Source organism: Bison bison, unplaced genomic scaffold (genome assembly GCF_000754665.1).
Source record: "Bison bison bison isolate TAMUID 2011002044 unplaced genomic scaffold, Bison_UMD1.0 scf7180017864487, whole genome shotgun sequence".
Lineage (NCBI taxonomy): Eukaryota > Metazoa > Chordata > Mammalia > Artiodactyla > Bovidae > Bison > Bison bison.
Window position 1 is genome coordinate 8,177,229 of NW_011495047.1, and position 11,741 is coordinate 8,188,969.

An 11,741-nucleotide genomic window follows, 5' to 3' on the forward strand; every position below is an offset into this window, starting at 1 on the left:
CAGGATCTGCTGAGAGGGGATGGATAGTAAGTGCCTCATCCCCCTCTGGCTCCGGAGGGCCCCCCAGGCCTTCTTAGACCTCCCTTCCCCCAAGCAGCTGGGAGGAGGAGGGGCCGCCACAGACGGCCTCACAGGCCGGGAGCAGTGGCGCCAGGACTCCAGGGTCCTGCCACATGGCCGCCACATGTCCCTGACAAGCCAGTCCACAGCACCTTCTCCTTGGGTTGTGGGCCTCCCCCTTCCCCCAGATGCCTTCCTGCAGGCCCTGCTGGAGAGGATACAAACAGGGTAAGGAAGAGAGGAGAGACCCAAGAAGCAACATTCCTCCTGCTGCCCCATCCATCACTACCCTGCTCCCTTCTGTGAAGGGCCCCGACGCAACCCTTGCTTCCTGCCCTCTCCATCAGGACTCAAGTGGCTCAGTGGTTACCTGATTCTTTTATTTAAGAAAAGTGAAATACATGGACCTGAAGTGAGGCAGCAGAGGGAACAAGAGAGGCCAGGGCAAGGCAGGTTGGCTGGCCAGCCCCAAGCCCTCTGACAGAAAAGCCAGCAGCAGGCTGCATCTCAGAGATGCGTACTTGCTTGTTACCCACTTTGGGGGCCCCAGTAGTAGAGCTAGCTACTCTAGAGGACCACAGGGTGGGGGGAGGATGTCCTGAGGGTCCTTCCTGAAGGGGATTCCTGAGGAGGGGGCTGAGACCCTAAGGGCAGCAGCAATCTTCTGGTTAACTGCTCCCCCTTCACTGTCCCACCTTGGGGCTGGAAGAGCCAGGAGCAACAGGGAATGCTGTGAGGGCTGTGGGGGGACCCAGCAGACGTGGGGCGTGAGTTGAATGTCAGCTACTTGAAGAGAGGTCCATACTGCTGGCACTGAGGCCCCGGGAGACCTGAAACAGACACCACCAAGCCATCAGCCCACAGACCCCAGCTTCCCAAAGACTGTCCCCTGGAGTCTGTCCATCTCACGGCTACGGTCTCTCTCAGGACCCAGGATGGAAACTGGAACCTCAACCTCAAGCTCTAGGACTTGTGCTGCCTTTGCTAGGACTTCCCAGAAGGCCAAGATCTGGTGGAGAATATACCTGGAAGAACCACATGAATACGGGGATATACTTTGAATGTGCTGATACAGGTGGTCATTTCCCATTAAAATATCATTGCTGTGTTTTCTCAAATGGAGATGAGGTAATACTTTTTTTTTCCCCTTTTCCCTTCTCATCTACTGCTGACTCTGCAGGGTGAGGAGTATGGTGGCTATAGGGGGAGAGAATTAGTGTTCCCGAATCATTCCCCGTGTGCGTGCATGCTCAGTCGTTCAGTTGTGTCTGACTCTTTGCAACCCCCTGGACTGTAGCCTACCAGGGCTCCTCTGTCCATGGAATTTTCCAGGCAAGAATACTGGAGTGGCTTGCCATTTCCTCCTCCAGGGGACCTTCCTGACCCAAGGATCGAACCCACATTTCCTGTGGCTCCGGAATTGCAGGTGGATTCTTTGAAGCCCCAAATCATTCCTTAATTATTCATAATTCTAAAGTACCCGTTAAGAGAACATCAATTCCTGTTCCCCTCCTGATTAATTTATTTCTGCTATCTCTGGCCCAAAAGTGTCCCTTGGGGGTCACCACCCCCAACAAGTTGTCTGCCTGATTCCTATCTGCCCACCTCCAATCCCCTGACAGAGATTTCATCCCAGGTGACTCCCCCCCTTCCCACTGGGTTTGTCCCTTCTTTCTCACCCACAGTGCACTGAATGAGCACTGCTCTCACCTGGAGGGGCGCTGCACTGGGTTGGTTCAGATAGTTCAAGGAGGCTGCACGCTTCATGTTGCTGCTACAAAGGAAAAGAAAGAACTGAGGCCTCTTCTCTTCCCATGGGTGACCCTAAAGCTTGGGACACTTGGGCACCACCACACATACTCATGTCATTGCCTCCTCACCATCTGACCTCCCCACCCAACACACACACACACACACACACACACACACACACACTAGTCTTCCTCAGTCACCAGCATCTGTTTAGGTATTGTCCCCGCACCGGGGCACTATTTTTCCCACCCTCTCTCCATGGCCATCCTACTGACCTCCTCCCTGTTTCTTTCCCAAGACACTTCTCCAGAGCCCTGCCTACTTTGCCGTATCTCAGTCTCAGTGCGTACCTGGAAGGCCGGGGCTCGGACCCCTGGAGCTTCCTCACCAGGAGTTCGCTGCTTCTACGAAGCACATCTCGGATCTTGCCCAGAGAGCCGCTCCTCTGCAGCGCCCCACTGCCATCCTGGCAGAGAGGGATGGGGAACAGAGGCTAAGGGATCCCAGGGAGATTGAGCTCTGAGTCTATTCCTGCCTTTGATTCCGGACACCTGCCCCTTCCCCAGAAGCCCAGCCTTGTCAACAGCTGGCTTGCAGAGAGGCCCCCGCGAGGGATAGGCTAACTGGACTGGGATGAGGACAAGGTGCCCTCCTATCCTGTGGGCTCAGAGCCTGTCGTCACCACCAGCAGGAGAAGCAGGAGAGTTCAAGGGGCGATGATCAGACTTACCCCTGACCACTCCACCGCCACCGAGGCATCTTCACCTCCCTCGAATTTCACGCTGCCCCCCAGGCCCTCCTGGGAGGTCCTTCCACTGTCACCCTCCCCAAGCAGCTCGGCCACCTTGGTCTGGCTGATTGGGTCAGTGCCCTGGAAGGAAAGGAAGGAACTGGGACTTCCCACTTTTGAACTCCTCAGGGTGGGACTTTAAACTTTTTCTCACTACCAGCCACAACAAAGGAAAGAGTTTCCCTTGCGACTTCTGATTACACACATACTGGAAAGGAGACGCTCACCTTTTCTATTTGCAATGTGTTAGAGACACACATCTATCTTTAGCCAAGGCCCACAATGAATTGATTTCAGGACCCAGTGAGTCAAGACCTGTGATTTGAGAAACTCTTGATTCAGAGCTTCCCTCAACTGCAGTCCCTTCACCCACGGTGCCCATGCCCCTCCTCACAAGATTCTTCACGTTGTCAAAAGGTGGTCTTTCCCTGTTAATAGTTCCATTTAGTGAAGTGAACCTTGAACTTGGAGTCCTAACCACAAAGGGCAGGTGAGGGGTAAGAACACACTTAAAAACAACCACAACCACAAGAGTGTCTCACCAGCTTCTCCGGTCTTCCTCCTCAGCCTGTCCTCTTACTCTTCAGAGACTCACACGCAGCCTCATTGGTCCCCGCTCCTGTCCCCAGGGCCCCACCTCTGGATCTCCTTCCCCTCCTGGTCCCTGACCTGTTTCCGGGAGCGCAGGGCACATTCCTCCAGGGTCTCAGCTGCCTCCAGCTTTCCCTGGCGCCTGTACAGAGCTCCCAGGTTTCTCAAGGTCGTGTTCACTGTGGGGCTGCGGCAGGGGGTGACCAGGGAAGGAAGAGAAGATGGACTCAGGAAACAAGCAGGAGAGAGAGGAAGTAGAGCCAAGGCTGAGGGAAGGTCCCCGGGAAGCAGGGGAAGGGCCAGGAGGGGGGATCTGGGGCCAATAGAGGGCGTGAAGCCCACACGCCCATGCCGGCTTCTCACCTGCTCACTTTGCAGGCCTTGTACCAGCCTCCATACTCGGCATAGGGTGTGCTGCCCTCACGGTGCCGGATCTGCAGGACAGAGCGGGAGGGAAAGCCAGAGGTGAATGTACAGAGATGCTGGGATACAAGCTGACACAGGGCTGGGGTACAGGCTGGGTGTGGGAAGGCGCCATGCAGCTAGGGCTGGTGCAGTAATAAGTCAGAGGCCCCGAAAGTCCCCGCCTCCCCAGCCTGGGCCCCTAACTCACTTTGCTCATTTCCTCCCGCTCCTCTGCATGCATCCAGATGGGCTTGTGGTCATCTGGGGGTGATACACGGGATGGGGTGGCGAGGTTAGAGAACAGAGCTGGACACTAAGCAGGGATCCAGGACCCAGAGGCCAATAGCATGGGACTACAGGGGTCTGGCTCCCCCTGGAACCACTGTGGTCAACCGTCCCCCCACCAACCTTTGGTCTGCATTTCTTTTCCTCCCTGCAGCGCCCCACCCAGGCCCTCACCACTCACCATCCACAGAGCCAAACTCCTGCACATGGGCACGCGTCAGGATCTCCTTGTAGAGAGTCTCAGCTTCAGCATACTTGCCTTGTTTCAGGTAACAGGAAGCCTGGGGGCGGGAAGGCAAAAACACAGGAACAAAAGGTGGAGACAAAGTCTCAGCCAGGCCTGGCATTTCCACTTCTTGGTCTCTTTATGACTTTCCCCAGAGATCTTCCTCAGCCCCTCCTTGTCCAGCTGCAGGGTCCAGGGTGTTCCCACTCCACTCCTGAGAGGCTGCTGAACTTCTGCCTTCCCACAGGAAGGGACCAGACCCCTCAGTACCCACAGGCAGCCCCCGAGCTGGGCACAAAGGCGATGAGGCCGTGTACCAGACTGTGGTGTGCACCCCTCCCCTCCTCCTACTGCGTCTGCCCCTCCCTCCCTTACCAGGTTGTTCTTGGTCCGGGCCACGTTAGGGTTGTCCGGCCCCAGCTGCCCCTCATAGATGGCCAGTGCCCGCCGGTAATAGCGTTCCACAGCCTCGTACTTGCCCTGGTTTTGGCACAACAGGGCCAGGTTGTTTAGCTGCTTTGCCACATCCGGGTGGTTGGTACCCAGGACCTGGAGTGGTGCAAAGGAGACACAGATGGTTGTGACTATGAGTGTGTGTGTGTGTGTGTGCGTGCGCACGCGCCCACACAGGGAGCAGGGGGTAGGGAATGAAGGAACAGGGAACAGGGAAAGATGGAGGGTGAGTCAAAAAGTGAAGGGAAAAGGGTAGATCAGAAGAGAGACGGGGGAGGAGGGGTCACCGCAACAGGGAAGGTCAGACGAAGGGCACAGGCACCTTTTCTCGAATCTCCAGTGCCCGCTGGCACAGCGGCTCCGCCTCCTTATATTTGCCCCTCTTCCCATAGAGCACAGCCAGGTTGTTGAGTGTGGCCGCCACCTAGGAAGACAGGCCTGTCCCTATCAGACAAAGGACCTGGAACAGCAAGGCCCCATGCCGCCCAGCTCGCAGACAAATAGACTCTGCCACCCGAGCCACAGGTGAGTGGGGGGGCGGGAAGTGCTGACCCCCAAGGCTCTGAGATTCCCGGCGGGGGTGGTCTCACTCTCAAAGGAGATTTTTAGACATTTCTGGAGGCGGGGTTTCCTTTGGTTGCCATAAACTCTGTGGGCACTAATACCTTTGGGGGATCAAGTATGCTACAGATGTGGTGCCTGCACGGGACAGCTCAGGCAGCTTTTGATTGCCCTGCCAGACACTCAAACACTAAATATAAGCTTTGACACTTGGTGGGATATCAAGACAGGAGTTATGCTTCCTGAGACACATCATCCTTCCCTATCACATGTCATAACACAAGGAATTCTTTTCCAGCCAGCTCATTTTCAAAAATACCTTATGTCTCGTCTTCTTCCCTTTGACACACCTAGCGTTTGTTTTACATGCTGACCCTATTTAAAGTCATTTCTCTTTCTCTTGTCACAAAGAAACCTGGTCTATTATTACTTAGTCCAACACTGGATTTTAATCTTATATATGCCAATGTTTCTGCTATGTCATTTTTAACTTTAAAAAATTTATTTATTGTTGATACTACTATTACTACTACTTTGGCTGCACCATGCAGCTTGTGTGATCTTAGTTCCCTGAACAAGGATTGAACCCAGGCCCTTGGCAGTGAAAGCACGGAGTCCTAACCGCTGGATCACCAGGGAACTCCTACTCTGTCCTTTTCCTAGTACATCAGCTCAGTTCAGTTCAGTTGCTCAGTCGTGTCTGACTCTTTGTGACCCCATGGACTGCAGCACGCCAGACTTCCTTGTCCATCACCAACTCCCAGAGCTTGCTCAAACTCACGTCTATCGAGTCGGTGATGCCATCCAACCATCTCATCCTCTGTCATCCCCTTCTTCTCTTGCCTTCAATCTTTCCCAGCATCAGGGTCTTTTCCAATGAGTCAGTTCTTCTCATAAGGTGGCCAAAGTATTGGAGTTTCAGCTTTAGCATCAGTCCTTTCAGTGAATATTCAGGACTGATTTCCCTTAGGATGGACTGGCTGAATCTCCTTGCAGTCCATGGGACTTTCAAGAATCTTCTCCAACACCACAGTTCAAAAGCATCAATTCCTCAGCACTCAGTTTTCTTTATATTCCAACTCTCACATCCATACATGACCACTGGAAAAACCATAGCTTTGACTAGACGGACCTTTGTTGGCAAAGTAATGTCTATTTTTTAATATGCTGTCTAGGTTGGTCATAGCTTTTCTTCCAAGGAGCAAGCATCTTTTAATTTCGCGGCTGCAGTCACCATCTTCAGTGATTTTGCAGTCCAAGAAAATAAAGTCTCTCACTGTTTCCATTGTTTTCCCATCTATTTGCCATGAAGTGATGGGACCAGATGCCATGATCATCGTTTTTTGAATGTTGAGTTTTAACCCAGCTTTTTCACTCTCCTCTTTCACTTTCAAGAGGCTCTTTAGTTCTTCGCTTTCTGCCATAAGGGTGGTGTCATCTGCTATCTGAAGTTATTGATATTTCTCCCAGCAATCTTTTGATTTCAGCTTGTGCTTCATCCAGCCCAGCATTTTGTATGATGTACTCTGCATAGAAGTTAAATAAGCAGGGTGACAATATACAGGTTGAAGAATTTTCCACAGTTTGTTGTGATCCACACAGTCAAAAGCTTTGGCATAGTTAATAAAGTGGATGTTTTTCTGGAACTCTCTTGCTTTTTCTATGATCCAATGGATGTTGGTAATTTGATTTCTGGTTCCTCTGCCTTTTCTAAATCCAGCTTGAACATCTAGAAGTTCTCAGTTCAGGTACTGTTGAAGCCTGGCTTGGAGAATTTTGAGCATTAGTTTGCTAGCCTGTAAGATGAGAGCAGTTATGCAGTACTCTGAACATTCTTTGACATTGCCTTTCTTTGGGATTGGAAATGAAAACTGACCTTTTCCAGTCCTGAGGCCACTGTTGAGTTTTCCAAATGTGCTGGCATATTGAGTGCAGCACTTTAACAGCATCATCTTTTAGAATTTGAAATAGCTCAACTGGAATTTCATCACCTCCAATAGCTTTGTTCACAGTGATGCTTCCTAAGGCCCACTTGACTTTGCATTCCTAGTACATACTTTTACATAAAAGACTTACTAGTTTTACTTCTTCTACATCTAAAGGTCTTCCCTTGTGGCTCAGCTGGTAAAGAATCTGTCTGCAATGCAGGAGACCTGGGTTCGATCCCTGGGTTGGGAAGATCCCCAGGAGAAGGGAAAGGCTACGCACTCCAGTATTCTGGCCTGGAGAATCCCATGGACTGCATAGGCCATGGGGTCACAAAGAGTTGGACACGACTGAGCGACTTTCATATCTAAATTTTTTCATTCATTGTATATCAGACTACTGTGTCTTCTAACATTGCTGTACTCAACACAACTGTTACTATATTTTTGCTTTACTGTAAAGTATTATATATCTTATTATATTTTAGTTTGTTTCTCTCATATTAATAGAGTATCATTCAACTTTTGAGGAAATTATACAGGTAGGTAGGTTACATTATATGAGTTAAATTTCAGGAAAATATTCATTATAAGAGGGAGTCATCACAGGGAACTCAGTTGTGTATTGTGTGATGACCTAAAGGGGTGGGAAGGAGGCTCAAGAGGAAGGGGGATATATGTATACATATGGCTGATTCGTGCCTTTGTACAGCAGAAACTAACACAACACTGGAAAGCAATTATTTTGCCATTAAAATTTTCTTTAAAAAGAAGATATTGGGTCTGAGAGAGCTGAGAACCACTGCGATGAGTGGACAGTAGGAGAAAAGAGTCCCCACGCCTCGCTCCTGAGACCCCCGGGGAGTGGGCTGAGGGCAGCAGAGGGACAAGCGGAGGAAGCACAGGGCAAGGAGGGCAAGGAGTACTGACAGCGGGGTGGTCCCGGCCCAGGGTGCTCTCCCGGATGCTGAGGGCATCATTGAGCAGGAGCGCAGCTTCCTTGTACTTATTCTGGTCCCTGTAAGAGCACAGAAGTGACAAGGGGTTAGCCCAAACTCTGCCGCTGAGCCATCTCCGTACTTCCTTCCCTTCGGGACAGCTAAGGTACATTTAGGGGCTAGCCCCGCCATGAGGAGACAGGAAGCCTGGTGGGAGCAGTGAGAGGGGTTCACCCCACCCCCAGAGAGTGGCCATGCCCGGAGGAGGCCAAAGGCACAGGACGCAAGAGACAGAGACAGAGAAAAAGACCCTCCCCAGAGGAGAGACAGGAGAAGCCAAAAGCCCGAGGGGTGAGGATTCTGAGGTCAAGGGCTCAGGTGTAAAAGCATGAGACAAGGAAGCCCCCTGGTGGGGGGGAGAAGAGGTGCCCTGTGGAGAGGAGGAATGAGAGCCAGAGGCGGGTCAAGGTGGAACAATGCCTGGAGGCAGGCTCCTGAGAGGACGCAGCACTCACCGATACACCAGAGCCAGGATGTTGAGCATGGTGGCCACGTCGGGGTGGCCTCGGCCAGACGTGCGCTCCAGGTCCTCCAGCGCCTGCTTGCAGAGCGGCACAGCCACCTCATAGCGACCCTGGGCTGCGTACTGGATCACCAGGTTGTGCAGTGTCCGCAGCCTCGCCGGGATCTCATAGCCACTGTGCTGGGCGCCCTGGCCACGGGACACTACCCCATCGCAGAAGACGACAGAGACTCCCTCAGATGACACCAGCTCTCCCTCCACTGTCCGCCCGCCCCTCCCCATTAAGGTCATTCTCCCTGCCTGTGACCAACCCCCACCAGGCTCCCTGCCAGCCAAGAGACCTGCCTCAATTTGCTACTCTTTTCTTTTCTTAAAATTTTATTGGCTCCACCACAGCTTGCAGGATCTTAGTTCCCCAACCAGGGATCAAACCTGGGCCCACAGCCGTGAAAGCTCAGAGTCCTAGCCACTGGACCACTAGGGAAGTCCCTCAACTGCTACTGCTCTGCTCACCTCTTTGCCTCTGTGCCCATCACAATCCCATTTGTTCACTCACTCATTCATTCATTCAACAAACTACTCAATGGACTTCCCTGGTGGTACAGTGGATGAGAATCTGGCTGCCAGTGCAGGGGACACGTGTTCAGTCCCTGGTCTGGGGAGATTCCACATGCCACAGGGAAACTAAGTCCATGCCCCACAACAACTGAGCCCTGACTCTAAAGCCCGAGTGCTGCAACCACTGAAGACCATGTGCCTAAAGCCTGTGCCCCGCAGCAAGAGCAGCCACTGCAATGAGAAGTCCAAGCACTGCAACGAAGAGCAGCCCTGACTGGCCACAACTAGGGAAAGCCGGCGCACAAGGACAAAGACCCAGCGCAATTAAAAAAAAAACAACTACTCAGAAATCCTGAGGAAGGCTGGCACCAGGGATACAAAGGTAAGAAAGACCTGGTCTTTTCCTGTGAGGAGCTCATGCTCTTCACTCCAGGGGCACTCTCCCAGCCTTGAGTGAGCTCCTTACCGGCAAGACTCATGTCGTTCTCATCTTGGACTCCCTGGGGCCTGGCACAGTGCCTGGCATGGGCTACGTGCTTAATAAATGTTGACGAATAAGGGGGAAGCTGAGGGAATCAAAGTACTGGTCCCTAGCCCATCTCCAGAGGCAGTGCATAAGCCATTCCTGGATGGTGAGCATCCTGTGTTCACCAGCCCCATTGCTGCCCCCACTTCACCCTCCAACTCCAGAGGCAGACTCACAGCCATTGCTGGGGTCCTCTTCCTCCTCGTTGGGGAAGAGGTCATCCAGGGAATCCTTGGAGGCATCACCTTCCTTCTCCTCCTGGAAGGGAAGCAGCAGCATGTCTGAGATGAGATAGCCCTGGTAGCCTCTTCAAGCCCCCTCTAAACCGTGACATCATTGACAGGTGGGGTCTAGGACAAATTCCCTGTCGCTGTCCCTGCCCCTGGGAAGGCCAGCATCTGTTCTGCCAAGCCTAGGCCTCTCGTGTTCATAAAAAAACAAAGATGGGGGTTTCTCTGATAGTCCAGTGGTTAAGACTCTAAGTTTCCGCTGGAAGGGGCACAGGTTGATCCCCGGTTGGGGAACTAAAATCCTCAAGCCATGCAGTGCAGCCAAAAACAAAACAACAACAACAAAAAACTCCAAAGAGACGCTTCAGCCAAAATCTCATGACTTTCCGTTCCTTCATATCCAGAGAGTTTCCTTCCTAAGTACCCTCACCCGCCATCTCTCTCTCCCTCGACTCTGGTAATTATAGTCCTGCATTGATCCCCATGTGTTTACGCTGATTACATGTCTGTCCGGTCTCCCCTGAGGGCAGGGGTGTGTCCTATCTTATTGACTTGTACTCAGAGTGTCTAGCTCTGCCTAGCGTCCATCATCTGCCACCGCTTGTTCTGGACGTAATGCCCAGTTCTGTCAACCTGCTATCATACCAGGCAAAAACGCTTCACCCCAACAAGCACTGTAGCCTTGTACAAACACTTCCAACTCTCCTGCCCAGCTTCACCAGGGTGACCCACTGTCAAATCATCCCTCTGTCCCTGGGTCAGGCCACCTTTCCAGCCCTGGTGCCTTACGACTCACTCACACACACACACACACACACACACACACACACACACACACACCTGGTCTAGAGAGCTCCCCCTTCTCCCTCATAGACCATCAAAATCCACCCCAATTCCTAATCCAGTTAAATAAAATAATCCAACCTAAATCTTACCCATCCCTTTACCCCGCCTCCTCTGTGAATCTTTCAATCCATCCCGGCCCCTACGAACCTATCTCCTTGGGACTCCTCCCACACAGCCTGAACCTCTCCTTCAGCACAGGGCACTGGCTGCTTTGGGTTGTCACATACATGTTCTCACACGTAAGCCTTGTTCCTACAGCTACATTATAAGCTCGAGAAGGCAGGAACTGTTTTGTAGCTTCTCAGATCTGACACATATCTTGCCTTGCCTAAGGCACAGAGAAATATAAATGCCTGCTGCGTGAAGGTTAAATTCCATACATTTCGAGAGCAAATTTTAGGACTTGCTCGACTGGGCTGTGTTTTCCCTACCTACAGCGCTTAGGATTCTAAATTGGAACTGTCCAAATGCCAAAAATCTATTATTATGGGAGCAGGAACTTTATCCTGTTCACTGTTGCACCCCAGCAGAGTGCGCCTGACACATAGCAGTCATTTAATCAAATTTTGACTGAACGAGTGACTGGCTTATCCCTTGCTGTCCTCTGGAGCTGGGGTCAGGACCTGAATCCTGCCAGGTCGGGGCAGGTCGGGCAGGGCTGCTGGTCCTCGAGAGGATGACGCAGCCACGGCCCTGTGCGTGTGGTGACGCCCAGCTGTCCTGCGCATGCTCACCGCAGCGTGCCCATCCTCGTCGTACTGCCGCAGCTGCCCCAGGAACTCCAGGTGCTTCTTCTCTTCCTCCAGCTGAGCCACGGCCTGTTCGCTGCGCTGGAGCCGCTGCTGGGTGCCGGCCAGCTCGTCCCGGAGCCACTGGTTCTCCTGGCAGAGCCGCCGGACCTGTGCCCGCAGCTTCTGTTTCTCCGACTCCACTGTGCTCAGGTGGTTGGCCAAAGCCAGCATCACCTAGGTGGGCACATCCTGTGAGCGCTGGGCTCCGGCTAGGAGAGTTGAGGGGTAGGCGGGAGGGGAGCCGGCAAGACCCGGAGGTAGGGAGATCGGAAGAGCACACG

General features: G+C 52.6%; 1 protein-coding gene across 3 annotated transcripts in view; it reads right to left on the minus strand.

Annotated features, from left to right (window-relative positions):
* Positions 1 to 419: 419 nt before the first annotated feature.
* Positions 420 to 11,741, minus strand: part of KLC4 (kinesin light chain 4) — a 14,213-nt gene continuing 2,891 nt past the window's right edge. For all 3 annotated transcript variants that reach the window (XM_010863140.1, XM_010863143.1, XM_010863141.1), the window contains 14 exons: positions 11,404 to 11,634; positions 9,770 to 9,851; positions 8,502 to 8,712; positions 7,979 to 8,066; positions 4,885 to 4,986; positions 4,485 to 4,658; positions 4,065 to 4,164; positions 3,807 to 3,859; positions 3,557 to 3,627; positions 3,272 to 3,380; positions 2,543 to 2,683; positions 2,163 to 2,278; positions 1,771 to 1,834; positions 420 to 890 (listed from right to left, as the gene is read on the minus strand). In XM_010863140.1, coding sequence (XP_010861442.1) covers positions 840 to 890; positions 1,771 to 1,834; positions 2,163 to 2,278; positions 2,543 to 2,683; positions 3,272 to 3,380; positions 3,557 to 3,627; positions 3,807 to 3,859; positions 4,065 to 4,164; positions 4,485 to 4,658; positions 4,885 to 4,986; positions 7,979 to 8,066; positions 8,502 to 8,712; positions 9,770 to 9,851; positions 11,404 to 11,634 — 1,593 coding nt within the window. In that variant the 3' untranslated portion in view covers positions 420 to 839. The remainder of the gene's footprint in view (positions 891 to 1,770; positions 1,835 to 2,162; positions 2,279 to 2,542; positions 2,684 to 3,271; positions 3,381 to 3,556; positions 3,628 to 3,806; positions 3,860 to 4,064; positions 4,165 to 4,484; positions 4,659 to 4,884; positions 4,987 to 7,978; positions 8,067 to 8,501; positions 8,713 to 9,769; positions 9,852 to 11,403; positions 11,635 to 11,741) is intronic.